General features: G+C 43.3%; 1 protein-coding gene across 2 annotated transcripts in view; it reads left to right on the top strand.

Moving 5' to 3' along the window:
* cacna1ib (calcium voltage-gated channel subunit alpha1 Ib) overlaps positions 1-17429 on the top strand; it is a 112890-nt gene extending 95461 nt beyond the window's left edge. For both annotated transcript variants that reach the window (XM_086032972.1, XM_086032971.1), the window contains exons 29-38: positions 2522-2655; positions 5590-5660; positions 6567-6645; positions 7018-7139; positions 8810-9262; positions 9543-9677; positions 9742-9876; positions 9956-10145; positions 11013-11191; positions 14609-17429. In XM_086032972.1, the coding sequence (XP_085889098.1) occupies positions 2522-2655; positions 5590-5660; positions 6567-6645; positions 7018-7139; positions 8810-9262; positions 9543-9677; positions 9742-9876; positions 9956-10145; positions 11013-11191; positions 14609-14968 (1858 nt within the window). In that variant the 3' untranslated portion in view covers positions 14969-17429. The remainder of the gene's footprint in view (positions 1-2521; positions 2656-5589; positions 5661-6566; positions 6646-7017; positions 7140-8809; positions 9263-9542; positions 9678-9741; positions 9877-9955; positions 10146-11012; positions 11192-14608) is intronic.
* The last annotated feature ends 425 nt before the right edge of the window (positions 17430-17854 follow it).

The raw sequence follows: 17854 nt of genomic DNA, 5'->3' as shown, positions 1-17854 counted from the left end.
GTCAACAAAGCCAGTTTCACATAGCGTCATGAAATTTGATAAGCTTGTCTATCATCGGCAGACCCACCAAAAAGTCTCAAGAGGTCAGGCCTGAAAAAACACAGAAAAATGTTTTTGCCATTTTGAAAGGTCCTTCAAAAACACACTTGTCCTAGATCGTCGGAAGAAAAATTCAGTCAACGAAGGCAGTTTCACGTAGCGTCATGAAATTTGATAAGCTTGTTTAACATGGGCAGACCCACCAAAAAGTCTCAAGAAGTCATGCCTGAAAAAAACACAGAAAATTGTTTTAGTCATTTCCAGAGGTCCGTCCAATTACAAACTTATCCTATTTCGGCCAAGGAAAAATTCTGTCAACTAAGCCAGCTACACATAGCTTCATGAAATTTCATAAACGTGTCTATTACGGGCAGACCCACAAAAAAGTCTAACGAAGACATTTCGAAAACGGTGGAAATATACCCTTTTCGTTTGAGGCAGCTCTTTTTGGAACATTTCCGGCATCCTTCAAAAACTCTTCGTTTTTTGGTTGCTACGACTGCTGCAGATGGGTGATGCTAAATAGGGAAGAATTTGAGAATTAGTCAGTGTGTGGGCCCAGAATGCTGATGGAGTTTGATGATTTGCCAAGAACAACACGCGACTTGAAACGTCTATCATGAATAGACCCACAAAAAAAGTCACAGAAACTTTGCCATTTTCTTACATTTGGAGCATTCTCAGGTTCCCTTCAAAAAGGTTTGATCCGATTGCTACCTAATTTGAATATAGAAAGATGGGCAGCACCAGATTGCGAAGATTTTTAGCGTTTGTCATTGAGTGTGGGCAGAACATGGCGATGAAATTTGATGAGTCGCCACGAAACACAAAACTCTAATCCTCAGATCCCTTGACTTTTGCGGGGGTGCTCGCTGCTTTAATTTGTTTTTGCATTTGTTTTTCACATTCAGAGTTTGATGTTTAAAAGCCACATTTGTCCATGCGTGACTAATCCATTCGGACCAAAATGTCTTCCTCAGTCGGGAAACAAACTGGTGGTGACATTTGTGGGGTTTTTTTTCTTTTTTTTCTTTTTTTTTTTTTTGAAATAATCTATATTTTTACACCCACGTTAAAGCTGTGCAGGTGCAAAAAATAGAATTTAATGGATATCAATAACAGCAGAGTCCTTTTCCGTCCAGCGCGGGCGCCGCGTGGAGCAGCTGCTGCTGCATATTACTTCAGCAGTTCCCACTGAGGAAATATTTAATACTACATCTGCTGCTCCATTTTTAGAAAGGTAGATAGATGCGCTGAAGGAAGCTTTTTACTTTCAGTCTACTCCCCTTTGCATCCATCTGTGACAATACTCATTTTTTTTCATATTTGATACTGCATTATTGTCATGTTTTTTAGGGTTATGTGTTCTGGGTTTCTCTGGATTTGAGGGTGTTTACACCGTGCGTCTGCACTACGTTATCTCCTCGCCAGAGATAACATCTGGTCCGAGGAAACATTTACTCCATTTCATAATTTGGCAGGGAATTGACTTCCCCTAAAGAAAGTCAGGTTTTTTGTGATTGCTTTTTACTTATTTACTCGGATGCTACACCTCATATCTGTTTGATTGGACTGTGTTTTGCGCACTCGTTTTAGCAGCCTCTTTGGCACTGCCTGTTCACTCATTCACTGCCAGACATTTTCAGACCCTCTTTTACCCTAACGTTTGATAAAAAAAAAAAAAAAAAAAAAAAAGGAATTCCTGGGATTAAATGGCTATGAAAAGACGAATAAATATGTCCTTGGCAGTGAATGAGATAATGGCAACTTTTTCGATACACTGCCCTCCATAATTAAGGGCACCCCTGATTAAGATGTGATTTTTTTCTACATGAAATAGGACCAAAAAAAATAAAAAAAATCCACATCCAATCCAATTAACACATTTTAACCAGGAGTGCCAATAATTAAAGAGGACCCGACCATGAGCCGGCAAGTAGGTACCAAATATGCCTTATCGCTAACCCAAATGACATAGCCCAAACCTTTGCTGGTCATCTTACCTAACCCTGACCACTTGACATTAACACTTGACCACTAACCACTTTCCAGAAAATGCCCAGGTAATGTTTTAGATAACATTTGTAAAATACACATGTAAAAAAAAAAAAAAAAAAAAAGACCTTAACCCATCTAATTCTGTCTTGGACTTATTTCATTAAAAAAACCCTGACTCAAAGGAGGAAGTAAATGATAACGAGGTCAGCGGTCTTAGGTCCTCGGCGGAATTGACGGTCATCGCGCCGTCCCGGCAGAAATATTCATGAGGGGAGAATCGGCCCTCAGGTGCGATGCTACTGGTGGGAGAATCATGCAAATGATGCGTAAAGTTAGCATTAATATTCATTGGGGAATTAACATAACATAGAGCGCTCCTCAGCCCCGAAACCTTGATGACACTCGCAATTCACTTGCTGCCGCTACTTCTGCCGACGGTGACAGGCGTGTGTGTGTGTGTGCGCGCGCGTGTGTTTGCGTGCAGATGGAACCAGTTGGACCTGGCCATTGTGTTGCTGTCTGTGATGGGCATCACGTTAGAAGAGATTGAGATCAACGCCTCCTTACCCATCAATCCAACCATCATCAGGATCATGAGGGTGCTCAGGATAGCGAGAGGTACGCACACACGCAACGGAAATAGAAATAAAGGTTACAGGGTTCGATTATTATCATAGCGTTGTTTATTTCGTCCGTCAGTGTAATCGTCACTACTGTCATCGATGGACGCCCGTTTTGCTGACGTTTTTTGCGGGGTGGGAAGTGGGAGGATGGACTGACGGACATCTGACGGAATAACTGACGGATTTAACTGACTGGCGATCTGACGATTACAATTTGGTTCATCAGGAAAAATGACTGACTGACAAACGGGTACCCTGGCTGCTGACGGATGACAAGTGACGGACCAGCAACATTTTTTGAAATGCCCACTTCTGCCAAAACCCTTCGCCAAACCTTAATCCTAACCCCTAACCATAAAACTAACCTCATTACTACCTAAACCACCTAAACGGAACCCTAACCCAACCATAACCATTCCCCATCCCTAGTCCAGCAGCCCCAAACCCACTCATCCAAACAAACCACCTTTAACTGTCATACTAACTCCGAATCTCAAAACCTAATCCCCAACCCCGTACCTGTAATGCTAAACGTAAATGTTACCCTTTTATCCTCTTCCTACTCAGGCTAATAGTACTCCGGTATTGGTTATTCATATTAAACATCATATTTTTCATTCCTTTGTTTTTTTTACAGTATGTCAAAATAAAAAACTTAATCATGTAAAAGTCCCTAGACCTAACCACAAGACCCTAACTCCAACCCCTAACTCTAGTCATTAGACTAAAACTAACCTCCAATCCCAAAGCATAAACCTAGATCTAATCTAAATAACAACTCAAATTATTTCTCAGTTTTCCTATTTAGTGTTTTAATGAAGTGCAAAATGCTCATTTGAATTTGCAAATTGTAATGGGGAACCCGCTTATTTTGAGCCTTGTTTTTTGTGCTAAGAAACCGTTGTTTTTTTTCAGCGAAACTAACCCACATTCTACTGCTGATTATTAACAAAAGCCAGAAACACGTTTTGGTGGTGAAAAACGAGGGCACGCTTTCTTTTGGTAGGTTACAGAACACAATATTCCAAAATGGCTGGCAAAATGTGCAACTCTTGTCACGTTGAAAACGGATAGCAGTGAATGAGGGTTGACGTACATATTTTTCTTCTCTGCTCTGCTGGGAGAAGTGTCACAAAGACAAAAAAATATCCCAAAAATCGTACGCCGGATGATCCCCTGGATGCTCACTGAGCTGAGGTCTCGCGGGATGAACTGACAACTTGCTTTTGTTCCATTTCCTGCAAGGGAAGCATTAGCATCCCATTTCCAACCCCCCCCCCCATACACACACACATGAATCCGCAGTTGGCGTCTCTGCTCTCTGGGCGCCACCACTTTAACTCGGAATGGAGTCGGATAAAAGCTAATTACGCCAATCGCACTTTATCCCGCCTCTCCCAAGCCATCCCCCCCTGGACCTTTTCGCGAGGAGCACGTAACGCGGCCCGCGGCCGCCACGCGCTAATCAAATGGCAGCTGGCGGTAATTAACGAGCGAGCCGGGTGGCGGTTTGATGGCTAGTTGGAGGCTAACCGACGACCCAGCTCGTGGTTTTATCACCCACGCTAATGTTTAGCGTCTGTCTAGGTCTGCGGGAGACCGTGTTAGCGCGCTCACCCGCTAGCTCTTTCTCTGAACAACTGATGCTGCAAAGGGGTTCATTTTCAGACTGTTGATCTAAGATGCATAATAACGTGGAAGGCAACCCAAACATATTTTTTGGACAAATATGTTCCCAGCAGACCCACGAGTTGAAACAAGGCATTCTGACTAATATTGCGTATGTGGAATATGAGTTAAGCACCAAAATTCACCTGTTTTTAGCCATCTCATGGGGCGGCCATTTTGTCAATTTCGTCGACTGAAAATGACATCACAGTTGCTCAGGGCTCAGACCATGACCAATCGTGGTTCAGCTTCAGAAAACGAAGAATTTTGAATCTTGTACCATTCCAACTTTTGTTTCCAAAGCATACTTTTATCTCCTGAAATATTTTTTTTCAGGAAATAATTCATTTAAAAATGTCCTTAACAAACACAGGTTTATTCTTTGAGGATTAAAACCCGATTCGTCAACAACAACCCAAAAAATCAAAATGAAAATAACTTTGTTTTTGAAATATGAAAAAAAAACATTGGACTTATTTTTTGTTTGCATTTCTTGTCTTTCCTTTGCTAGGAGATAAAATCGACTTTTTCTTGTATTACTTTTCTTTTTCTTGTATTGTTATTTCTCACCTTTATAAGTCCTGTTTTTCTAAAGCAAAACAAAACAAAAAAATAATTTTCTAATACTCCACCCCCAAAAATAAATACACATGGCCTTTTTTTTTTAAATTTCTTCATTCCACTTTCTCTGAAAATCAATATGACTTTTTATTCTCATATTGTAACTTTTTCCTCAACGTCCACAAACAGTAATTCTGTAATATTACAAAAATATTTGACCTTATTTCTCAGAAATAATACCTCTTTTTTTCCACAGAGACTTTTTTTTCCAAACAAAACCCTCACATGCCTCCATATGGTTTCCAAGACTCTCAGTCAAATGTAAACAACAACGTCAACCAGGAAAACAGTGCTGATTAGCATGCTAAGCTAATATTTTCCACAGACTGATTGCATGTATGTGAGGCCCATGGATTCCATTTTGGGAGGTGTACAAAAAAAAAACACAACCCAATATCTCCACAAGATACTCCTCAAATCCAGCCCACCTCCCAGGAGGCTTCGAATGTTTCTCTTCCCGCTATAACCGTTGGTAGCTTTTGGAAATTGGGCCTGTGGGAACTGGAGAGTGTCCATCTATTGATCACTTGTAATCGCTCTCTTTTCCCGGTTCCTCTTATTCAGCTTTATCTAGCCCGTGTGTGATCTTCTACTTATTTTTCTAAGCGTGTGCGTGTCTGTGTGTGTTCTCTCTTTGCAGTCTTGAAGTTGCTTAAAATGGCAACCGGGATGAGAGCTTTACTGGATACTGTCGTCCAAGCCCTGCCTCAGGTGAGCTCGCACACGCACACGCGACAACTCCCAGGAGTTGATTAACATTTGCGGAATGATCAATGGCCAGTGTCCGAGGAGGTTCCTCCCGAGAATTGTGACCTTCAGGCCGACATCTTTGATTACATTTTACTTACTTTCCCCATTGAACTTCGTTCACTTTGCAAAAGGTATTACAGACTTTTTTTTTTTTTTTTTTTTTTTTTAAGCCTCCAGTAATGAGACAATCCCTGGTAAAATTGTTTGCGCCTAAGAAAAATCCTCACCAGGGTCTAGATAGATAAGTAGATTCAAGATGTTCATTTGTCACATGCAGAGAAAAAATAATATCCAAAGATGCAGGCATTTGACTATTTGAGTATTGCGCAGTGTAAACGCTTAAGTGAGCAGCATTACGATTGCTCAGTGTGTTTGACAAAATGTGATGTCATTCGTTCAGGAGGGTGATGGTGTGAGGGTAGGAACTTTTATGTTAGTCTTGTTATTTTGGATGTCAAGACAATAAACTTGATGTTTGCGAAAGACGTAACTTTGAAACTATGACTTTTTCCTCGAAAAAACAAATACCAGTACGTTTTTTCTTGTAATGTGTCTTTTTTCCAAGCAAAATTACACGTTTGAAGAACTACATATGACTTTTATCTTTCATATCACAAGTTCTTTCCCCAAAACTCCCTCTGTTAATGTAGTTACCTTTTTCCGTGGAAAAACTGTTTTTTTTCGTGCAAAAAAAAAAAAAAAAATGCAGGATGTTATTTTTTCTTGAAAAAAGTAAGACTTTTTTAACTTTGTCACAACTTTGTCTGGAAAAATTATGACATGAAAGGTGTGCGTACATTTTTCAAACTGCCAGCAAGATTTGAAAGAAAATCCGGCGACTAATGTGATTTTGTTTTTGTGTGTCAGGTGGGAAACCTTGGCCTGCTGTTCATGTTGCTCTTCTTCATCTACGCTGCTCTTGGTGTGGAACTCTTTGGAGAGCTGGGTAAGAAGTTGCACGTGCCCCACTGGTGGAGTGAATACGTAAATACAAATGTAGCCACTGAGAACGAAAGTGGGTTAACTCCATTTTTGTCATTTAGCGGGAGTGATTTTGAAGTTTGATGGCTTCTGTGTCTTCTCTCTGAGTCTCGCTTTCTGGGATCTTGGTCCAGTGTTGCACAGGCTGAATTTAAGTAAAGTGCTGAGTGCAATAATGCAGGCCCCTATGTGTCAGATATGCTTTTTCTGCAATCATTTCCGCTATTTAAGTAAAATGGACAAAAATAGAGCTAGCCCACTCTTGTTCTCAGTGGCTCAATGAGAGCCAAAGAATTGTTATTATTATTATATTATTATTGTGTCCAAAAATCATCAGTGTGCAACTTCGACTATCCGTGCGAGGGCATGAGCCGTCACGCCACCTTCGAGAACTTCGGAATGGCCTTCCTCACGCTCTTCCAGGTCTCCACGGGTGACAACTGGAATGGCATCATGAAGGTTAGAATTTTGGGTTATTGACTGATGCGTACTAAAGCCTCCATGGCAACAGCAGAGAGAGAAAATATGTTGTGGTAAAGTCACTGCTCTTGACGTTTTCTCCCCAAAACACCTTTTCTTTGATAAAGTTTGTGTTTTTCGAAAAGAAAAGATATTTTTTCTTTATTTTGTAAGATTACGATGGAAAAGTAAGACTTTATTCTCATAATATTTTAATCTTAAAATATGGGACTTTTTTTCAAAAAAAAAAAAAAATGGACTTTCCTATCCATCATAGCAGGACCTTTTCCTGGGAAAAACACATATTACTGCAACTTTTCTCTAAAATGTGACTTTTTTCTTGAACTATCAGGTCTTTTTTCTCAAAAACACACTTTATTATTTTTTTATTTTTAGTTTTGCTTGAAAAATACAATTTCTTTTCCCCCTCTCTAGTCTATTTTTTTCATGAAAAAGTTTTTTTTCAACAATTTTTCTTGTAAATGTCATTATCGTGGTTGCAGTGTGCAGTGGTTTACAACTGCATTGCATCACACTGAAAGCCGAATGTGTTTTGTTCTAAATCCACACAAACCGTGGCGGGGAAAAGTGATTGAAAGGGAAAAAGGTCACACATTGGCTTACCCACTACAAGCAGGTATCCGCGCCGGATGAAGTGAATAATGAAAGCAAAGACAGAGTCAAAAGGCTAAACAATCTCTCAAGCGCACAACACACTGAAGATTACTAATCAATGGCTCTCCTTTCAAAAACAATCTGCTCATGTTCTGTTATGTGACCATCGATGCTAACGGGGGGAACTTTGCATGTACAGTATGACACTAACGTTAGCTGCTCCCTCTAACGGGAATTTGCCAATATTATGCTCAAGTTAGCCACATATGCTAACAGGGGACTTGACAGATATGACACTAATGTTACTGTAGCTTCGGGTGCTAACAGTTTGGAGAGGTAACACTAACATTTTGCGCCTCCTAGGACTTCACACGTATGATGCTAACATTAGCTTCTGGTGCTAACAGGAGATTTTGAAAACAGAATGCCATTGTTGCCTTTAGTAATCTTATCTTCATGTCTAGTCAAGTTTATTTGTAGGTATAGGCCTTAATCACAAAAGTGTCTCAAAGGGCTTCACAAGCCCACATTTGACAATTATTAACGAGGTTTCCTGATCTAAAACCCCCAACCGGGCAAGGGAAACTCAGAACCCCTTGAGATTCATAACACAGATGTTTCATAATATTTTAATGGCGTATTCTTCCATCTGTTCCTCACCCAAACCCCTTTGAACGAAACCCTAGAACGTCACACGTACGATGCTAACATTAGCTGCCAGTGCTAACAGGGGACTGAGGACTGGATGCTAATATTGGCTTTATCTTTATGGGGCTGTTGGCTCTGGCTAAATAGTTCAATTGAGTAGTCTTTCATCTTCCCCCCTATTCAAACCCCCCAAGGACTTCATGCATGTGATGCTAACATTAGCTGCGGCTGCTCACAACACAGACCTCACGCTAATGCTAACAGGGGACTCAGTTGGTATGATGCTAACGTAAGTTGTAGCTGTTGAAAGACATGATGTTAATAATGGCTCTATGTTAATGTTATCATTATGTTAATGTTGACATTTTCACTTAATTTTAATGGTATATCCCTCCCTCCTTCCCCAGGACACCCTGCGCGAGTGCCCACCGGGGCGTCCGGGCAGCGACTACGGCTGCCACGCGGGCCTCCAGTTCATCTCTCCGTTGTACTTTGTGTCCTTCGTGTTGACGGCTCAGTTTGTCCTCATCAACGTAGTGGTCGCCGTACTCATGAAGCACCTGGACGACTCCAACAAGGAGGCGCAGGAGGACGCCGAGATGGACGCCGAAATCGAGCTGGAGCTGGCCCAGGGCGGCCTGTGCTGCATGATGGGGGGCATCGGGGCCATCGCCGGGGCAACCGGCGTGGGTGTCGGCGCAGTGGGCGGCGGAGCAGGGGTGGCGGCGGCCGCCACGGTCGGGGGGCCCAGCGGGGCTTTGATGGCGGTGCCAAAGGACGGAGGAGGCGGCGGAGCTTGTGTAGGGGGTCCTCTGGAGGGACACACGAACCACAGATGTCGACTTTATTCTCCTGCTCAGGTACACATGTTCTCAGATTATTTTTCTTCATTGTGATGAAAAATAAAAAATATATGACGCACGTGTTAGAAATTTAGAGTTTCAGGATTCAAGTTAGGTTTAGCTAATGGAGCTTCAGAGCAAAGTGCCCTGGCCTGCTCCGATATTTTTTTTTTCCCCGTCAAGATGGGTTTTGGATTAAGCACCTGGTGAACGCTGACCCTTACCGTGACACCCAAACCTCCAGCACAAATTCAAATTCACTACTTGTGCATTATTTGTGTGTGCGTGTGTGTTAAAGGAGAGCCAGTGGCTAGACAGTGTGTCTCTACTTATCAAAGACTCCATGGAAGGCGACATGATTGACAACCTCTCCGGCTCCGTCTTCCATCATTACTCTCCCATTTGTAAGGACTGTGATGGACACACACAGGAGGTACACGCACACACGCACACACATAAACACGTAGTGGGGGGCTGACTATGTCGGGGGGTCTCAGGTCCGTCTGGCGGAGGTGGAGCGGACCTCACTGATGTCGGAGCAGCTGTCTGACAAATCATCATCTCCAGCACTGCCCGATGATCTCAGCCTGGATGAACACGCCAGCTACCAGATGCTGATTGGAGGAAGCCAGGTACACACACACACACACACACGCGGACACACACATGCGCGCGCAGGTCTCCATCCTCACAGTCTCTCCTCTCCTTCAGGGGGGCAGCAGTGGTGAGTCCCATAGTTTGGATGAGTTGCCCACCGAGGGGCAATACGGGGGGCTCCCTCGTTCAGCTGCTTCCGGAGCAGAAGACAAAGAAGAGGCGGTCCACCAGCTTTTTGAGGCGAGCGTCCATCCTCGCTTGTGTCCCCCCTCAGTGGAACGACAAAGCCCGACGCATTGCACAGGTACCGGGACACGTGTGACTTTTCTGGAGTTAGAACATCAGACCTGTACAATATTCTGTCAAATAAGAATAATAATGTATCCGTTTTTTATAGCGTTTTTCCTGATCAAATAAACGAGCATTTTCAAAAAGGTCATTTGAATTTGAAGCAATGAAACCAGAAAATTACGTTTAGCAAAACACAAAACAGCAAAAGCTGAAATGTTGGAAACATCAAACAGCGAAATATAAAACGGCCAAACGTTGATATGTGAAGTGCAGAAAAGTGAATCGTCAAATGTGAACCAGCAAAATCTGAAATGGAAAATGTGCAAAATGTGAACGAGCAAAATGAGAGCCGCGAAACAACTCATTCTAAATTGGTGAAAACGGGAAACAATGAAATGATGAAACGTGTAACGGCTAAATGTGAAATAGAAAAACCATAAAATGTGGAATAGCAAAATTTGGATTGTCAAAATTGTGAAACAGCAAAATGAACAGAACGCGCAAAGAGAAACCATGAAACGGCCAACTGTTAAATAACACAACATAAAACTGCCAAACCTGAAACAGTGAAACATCAACTAATTTAATGTCAATTAACATAATTTAGAAACACGAGTTGTAAAAACGTGAAGCGGTGAAACGTGAAGCAGCGTAATATCAAACAGCAAAACTTGGAATGACATATTGTGGAAACTAGCAAAGCCTAAAATGAAGAAATCTGAAATGGCAAAATGTAATGGTGGCACATGAACTGGTGTAAAATGAAACGGCACGATGTGAAACACTGAAAAGCTGCAAAGTTTGCAAAAGGTGAAACGCCAAAACTCGAAATCGAAAAAAAAAAAAAAGTCAAACGACGACTCTTGATTGTGTTTTGCAGATGAGCGCGTAAGCTGCGTCGATGAAGGCCTCAGATCTTCGCCGCTCTTCCACCTCCCGGCCGACTTCTTTCACCCCGCCGCCAACCCCGCGGACGGGCCTCCGTCCCGGCTGGCCTCCCCGGCCTCCTGGGCGTCCCTCCGCTCACCCGGAGCCAACAACCAGGCGACGCGCTCGCGGGTATTAAGACCGGATGAATGGCTTGTCGGGTGTGTGCACGGACGGATGGGTGAGGAGCTGACATCTGCGTCGATTTGTCAAACTCTTCCAGACAACATGGCTCCTTATGAGGGCTTTTTCCAGGGTCCAAAATTGACAAAATTGTGCAAGCGTGTGCATCCAGGTGAGAATTTATATTTGGTTGGAGTCCTGGGTGTAACTCTGTAGCGCCTCCTGGAATTTTTTTTTTTTTGTAATCCATTCTCCAAAGCCAGTTTCAGGTAGCAACAAAAAAATTGGTACGTATGTCTATCATTAGGCGACCTACAAAAAAAGTCTCAAGAAGCCATGCCGTAAAAGACATGAGTCTGCCATTTTAGTTCGAAGTGGCAATTTGAGGGTCATTTCCTCTCCCAAGTGTTGAAAAAAAATTCTGCCTCTAAAGCCAGTTAACACGAAATCTGGTGGTCATGTCTATCATTTGAAGACTCACGAAAAAGTCAAGCCTACAAAAACACAGGATGCCTGTCATTTTGGTTTGAAGTGGACATTTGAGGTCAGTTTTGTCCCCCAAGTGTTAAAAAAAAAAAATCTGCTTCTTAGGCCAGCAATATGAAATTTGGTGGTCATGTCTATCCTTGGGAGACACACAAAAAAAGTCTCACGAAGATATGCCTTAAATGAAGTTGGCTATTTGAATTTTAGGGTAATTTTGAGTATTTTTTCAGGGGAAGTCCTCCTACATATCGTCGCTGTCCTGTGAAAAACACGTATGTCCTTTTTTTTCCATTTCTTATTTTTACGTGAATGGTGTTTCCACATTACATACATCGCATTAACTTGAAAATTGTAAAAAATTCCAAAATTGGACTTAAGTGTTTTTCACAGGACAGCGACGATATGTTGTGTGAGTGCTACCAAATTTAAACCACGTATACTACACAAATGTGTGACTCTAAAGCGCCTGAGCGGCGAACAATTGTGAGTGTTTTCGAAGGCAATGAATGTTGCGTTCACATCAGACTTCATCAGCGTTTGTTCAGTGTCGCAAATGTTCGCAAAACTTTTGGCAACAGTCGACAGTTTTTGTGATTTTTCTTTTCGCAAGGAAATTTTGTGACGAGAAAAGCACAGGCGAACGTCTGACGACCATGAACGAACCTTGACGAACATTGACGTGAAGACGCATTTCTTTTTTTACCTTCGTCAACAGTGGGAAATGTTCGCTTCTCAGTGGGTTGGGGTGGCTTAAATTGTAAACCATTTGTGTTTTGGTTATTGTGCCCGGTTGGAGTATGCTGGCAAAGTTTAATCCGCCATGTTCACCGTGATGCAAATGTATGCTTAGCTGTGTATGGCTCCCGGGGGCGAAAAGGCGGCTTTTGTAAAAATTCATCCCCAGAAGCCACTTTCCCTCATCAACATGAAATGTGGTCGGCATTTCTATCATCAGTAGACCCACAAAAAAAAAAGTCTCAAGAAGCCATGACTGAAAAGCCACAGGAAGCCGTAGTTTGTAACAGTCATTTTAGGCTGAGTGCTCCGTGGAGCGCACCTCCCCAACTTACCTTTAATTATTATTAACATTTGCCTTCCCGAGCTGTATCCACATTGCCTCGCTTCCCTCCGTTGGCGTGTGTGTGAAACAAGAACAAAGAGCTCCCGGTCTTTTTTTACTTCTTGTGTATCCATGGCGACCCATCCCTCCCTCTCTCTACCTGGTGGCTTTGTAAAGCTCAGTGCCTCTGTGATCCGGTAGCGCTCAGCGGCGCTGAGCTAATTAGCATGGCTGCCGCTCAGCTTTGTTGGCTGCCGTCGTTCTTGGCTCGCACTCGCGGTCATATTCTTCTCTCCGGTTATCATGTTTTTCCTTAATCTCGTTACGTCTCTCGAGGGGTTTATTCTTTGTTATCTAAAGCTCTTTTCTCCCCACCTCTGGCTGTTTGCTTTTGATTGTTTTTGCACCAATCCCCCTAATATCTTCCCTCCTAAGACCCCCGCTGACCTTCATGCTACATGTCAACAAGAGGAGAGAGGATGCGGTGTGCCTTTCACGATTCTGCGACGCCAATATATTCAACTGAAAGTAATTGTGACCATAGAGATCGTTTTTTGGGGATGCTAGCGTGTGAAGCTAAAGCTGATCAGATCAGCTGAAAAATATGAAAATACATTCCCATGTCAGTTGGTCCATGATATTCAGTAGATGGGATGATTGAAAGCTCAAGTTGGTTGCCGCTGGCTCACTCATTTGTTAATTAATTTCGGTCTTACCTTTCGTTGCTTGATTAGCTTTAGTTAGTTAGCTAATTTGCTAGCTAGCTTGATCATTTGCTCACTTGCTGCTTACGTCTGTCTTTTGTTGTTTAGTTGGTCAATCATTTCATATTTAGCGAGTTAGTTTTCTTGCCCGTTTGTTGGCTCGCTTATTCGTGTTGGTTTCAATCTCACTTTTGTTGGATGATTGTTTGTTTGGCTAGTGGTTGTTTGTTTGTTTGCTTCTCAGTTAGCTTGTTGTTAGTTTCCTTGTTTGTCCATTAGGTCATCCGTTGGCTGGATAATGATTTTGTTTGTTTATTTCTTTTAGGTAGTTAGCTTATTTGCTCTTTCGTCTGTTCATGTGTTTGTTGGTATTTGTTTGCTCATGTACTCCCTCATTCCTTCATTTAGTCTTCAATTAGTTTCTTTATTCCTACTTTTGTTAAATTGTTAGTCTGTTTGTGTACTTGTTTCTTGGTTAATTAGTAAGTCTATTCACTCACTTGCCCATCGTTTGTTCAAACTGTTTCATTCATTTGTTCATTCATTTAGTTGTTTGTTACTTGGTAAATGTGCGAGTTACTTCATTGGCAAGATTACGTCAGAACTCAAAACCAGTTCCCACAAAACATGGGCCAGGTGAGAAGCTAATCACTTGCCGGGTTTGCATGGAGCCATGTCTTCCAATTAGAATAGATCAGAATAGAATGAAAATGTTCCATATAAACACCTCAATCGGAATAAAAAGGCTGGATTTCATTCGGATTCACGGATGCCTTTTGCAAGTTAGAACGAGTGTCATGTAAACATTTCAATCAGAATACCCAAGATGCGTCCGGTCTGCACACGCGCAGTCAGTGATGTTATCGTATACGAACTTTAGAATGGCAGCGTCTCACCGGAGCTTGTGTGCGACGGCAGAACTTGATGTTGCCTCTATAAAAGCATTAAATCTATCACAACTACTTGGCAAAATAGACTAATGAACTCAGTCTTGCAGTCTTGATCACGTCACATGTAAACAGGTGACCAAAGATTTTCTTAGCAGTCATTTCAATCAGAATGACAACGGCAGAACGGCATCACCCATCTCAAGTCACACGGTCAGATTATGGATTGTTTGGCTTTCGCAGCGATCCCGTAAACTCGTGTTTCTCTTGTATGCATCACCTGTACCAGAGTGGCTCGTGGTCGGCTACTGGCAGTCCGGCGGGGGGCCTGCAGATGGCGCCTGAAGAAAGCCTCAGCTTCAGCATCTCTCCGCATCGGCATCTGGATCCTCAGTGTCACCCATCAAACCTCACTCCAGTCCAGTATGAGCACCCTACCACAAAGAACCATGGCTCTACTTCCCACCTCCAGGGCACCAAAGGACTCCAGAGGAGCCCTGGCCACCCCCACCAGGACTCTGCGGAGCCCCCTGACGAAGAGGCGGGGGAGAGTCTTTCCGACACCCTCAACAGCCTCTCGCTAACCCGTCAGCAAACGAACACAAAGAGCAACTGGGAAAGGGACACAAACTCCCGGAAGAACAGATGAAACTTTTTGGCATCCCACCATGCTCAGAACTCTTCCAACTCGTTCTGTGATGACCCAACTCTCTTGTCTTTGAACCGTCTGTTCTCTGTTGCTCGGCTGCTCGGGATTGGTTGTCTTAAGGGCGACCTGGTTTTCCCGAATCTGGGATGTCGGGCAAAGAGTTTAGGACCAGAGGATCTGGCCTCTGGAATATGATGGGAAATGTCCCTGAGGCTTCGGAATCTGGCAGTGGAATCCGCCAGTGATTCAGGCCTGTAGTTGTCCGAACCGGAACCGCCTCGGTTGGATTGTGGCCGGTGTCCACAATTTTATAGCACCTTCGCTAACAATAGCATTGACGGACAGGATTCTGTCGGATATGGGACATTGCCAGGTTATGTTCTGTGATCTTGTGCGTGAATGTCAATGTATCTGTCCTCTGAAGGCACATTTTCACCAAGCAGCCTGGTCCAGTTGGCGGTTTGGAGGGTAAGTCGACACCCTGACCATGCACTTTAGACAAGTATTGACAATAGACGGTATGTTTGACTTTGTTCATGGAGACTCTGGACAACGTAGAGACTTTGGGTAACACAAACCCAAATGAACATGTACCATATGGAACTGTACCCCTGCTTGGTGGAAACAGGTCTTCAGATTTTGTCAGGTCTGAAAGTGAACCGCTAAAAGTTGTTCAGATCAGTAACATCAGTATGTTTTGACTAACTTCATGGTTAGGTAGAGACTCTGGACAACGCAGAGACTTTGGGTAACTCAAACCCAAATGAACATGTACCATACCGAACTGTACCGCTGCTTGGTGGAAAAAGGTCTTCAGATTTCATCCGGTCTGAAAATGAACCACTAAAAGTGGTACGTATCAATTATGTCACCACCTTTGGCTTCCTTCACGGATAGGTAGAGACTTCGAAAAACGGATACCCAAATGTATGCGAACCAAACTGAACCAAAACCGTATTGCTGCTTTGCGCAAACAGATTTTAAGTGTCTTTGTCGTGTCTGAAAGTGAACCCCTAAAATGGTTCATATCCGTTCTATTTCAGTACCTTTCAAATCCTTCACGGTTGGGTTCAGATTCTAAAAAACGAAAACCAAAATGAACACAAACCGAAGTGTAGTGCTGCTTGGTAGAAACAGGTCTTCAGTGTCTTCGCCGGGTCTGAAATAAAACCACTAAAAGTGCTTTGGAGCAGTAATATGTCAGGACCTTTCACCTCCTTCAGTTAGGTAGCGATTTTGGACAACGCAATCCCAATGATTACGTCGGTATGTTTGACTTCCTTAACTTGAGACTTTAGACAAGGAAAACCCAAATAGATGCATTCGTACCGTACCGTACCGTACTGCTGCTTGGTGGAAACAGGACTTTGGAGCTCGTAAGGTCCGAACGTGGGTTGCTAAAAAATACATGCGGGCTCCTCGGCAGTGCACGCATCCCCACGAAAAGGGCTAAAAATGTGCGATGAAGAGTGCAGCCGTGGGCCAAATACTGTTAGCATCAGTCTTTGATGCCCAAATGTGGGCGTCAAAGTGGGCTGCGTGGAAATTTATCTCCATCCCACCTGAAGTTCCAAACAGTTTTATACACGTATCCTGGCTAGTTTTTCATCTTTGCTTGTTTAGTTTTCCGTGTGCTGTCTGTCCTTTGACTCGTTCCACGCACTAATGGCGGACCGCCTGGAAAGTCTCTTTGCATTTTAAATGGAAAAAGTGACTTTTTCATATCACTTTCACTTCACATAAAAGCTAAGCAGAGCTGCCGCGTTGCTGGATGCGCAAATTCGAATGTCGCGGGAAAATGAAAAGCATAATAAGCTACCAACCCAATGCTGAAAACGATCCGTCTCGGTTCTCCAAACTCTCATCTGACTCAGGTCTGCCGACGTGTAGCAAGAAAACATAAACTACGGCAAGCGGCGTGGAACAAATTACTCTCATTCGTCTCGTTGGTTGTTTTTTTTTTTTTTTGCTGGCCGGCGGCTTGTCGGGTGTGGTCCGAGCGTCCTGGCCAAGTTTTTTTTTTTTTTAGAGGCGCTGTTGTGTAGACCTCAAGTGGACACACACGCACGCACGTATGCATGACGAGTGGAGACTTAATCATCGGCCTTCCTCGGGCAAGCCGCGAGTATTAAAAAAAGAGTCCCCACCCCCAAAATAAACCAAGCCCCCCCCCCCGCCCCCCACTCCACATTGGATATATGCAATATGTTCTAGTAGCTGTACAGTTAGACGTGTGAGAATAGCAAAGTCTATATTTATGTAATAGAATACAAATGCCAGTGGGATTGAAAGGTCACAGAAAGGATGCCGTTGTGTTACATGTGATGTGTATCCGAATCCTGTCCCCCTAGACCGCCCGCCCCCGCCCCCACTCAGCAGACCTGCTTCACCTCCTCCCCCTCCCATCCCCCAAATTGCATGTGCGGTTCTGTTTCTGTTTTCCTGAATGTCACTCTGGTGTCATATAAAAGGAGCTTTTCAGCAGCTGACTGTCTCCGAGCCGTTATTTCCGTGCATGCCGACACATTGGTGTCGGTGTCATGGTTCTAGGCAGCACTCAAGCAGCAGCAGAGGGGCAACAAATAGTTCTCCTCGTTCTATTCAGCGCTATAGCAGCAGTTTTCCTCAATTAAAGCGCATTTACAGTACAAAAAGTCCTGCTTGTTCTACTCCTAGAAAGCTAGAAAGCAGCAGCAAGAGCATCATTTTGGAGACCTTCAGAGACTCGACGGTGCGAACTAAGCAAATTATCCTACCAAAAAAAAAAATAGTTCACCTAATTCTATACAGCACTCGAGCAGAAGTAGCGGTATTCTGAAGAGTTTAAGATACTTGCTGGTGCAAACTAAGCACTTTTTTTTTTCAAGTCCTACTTCTAGTAAGCAC

Source organism: Filicampus tigris, chromosome 6 (genome assembly GCF_054856515.1).
Source record: "Filicampus tigris isolate MCC_2025a chromosome 6, RoL_Ftig_1.0, whole genome shotgun sequence".
Classification (NCBI taxonomy): Eukaryota; Metazoa; Chordata; class Actinopteri; order Syngnathiformes; family Syngnathidae; genus Filicampus; species Filicampus tigris.
Note: the sequence above shows the minus strand (reverse complement) of the source record. Positions and strands in the feature narration are given on the sequence as shown.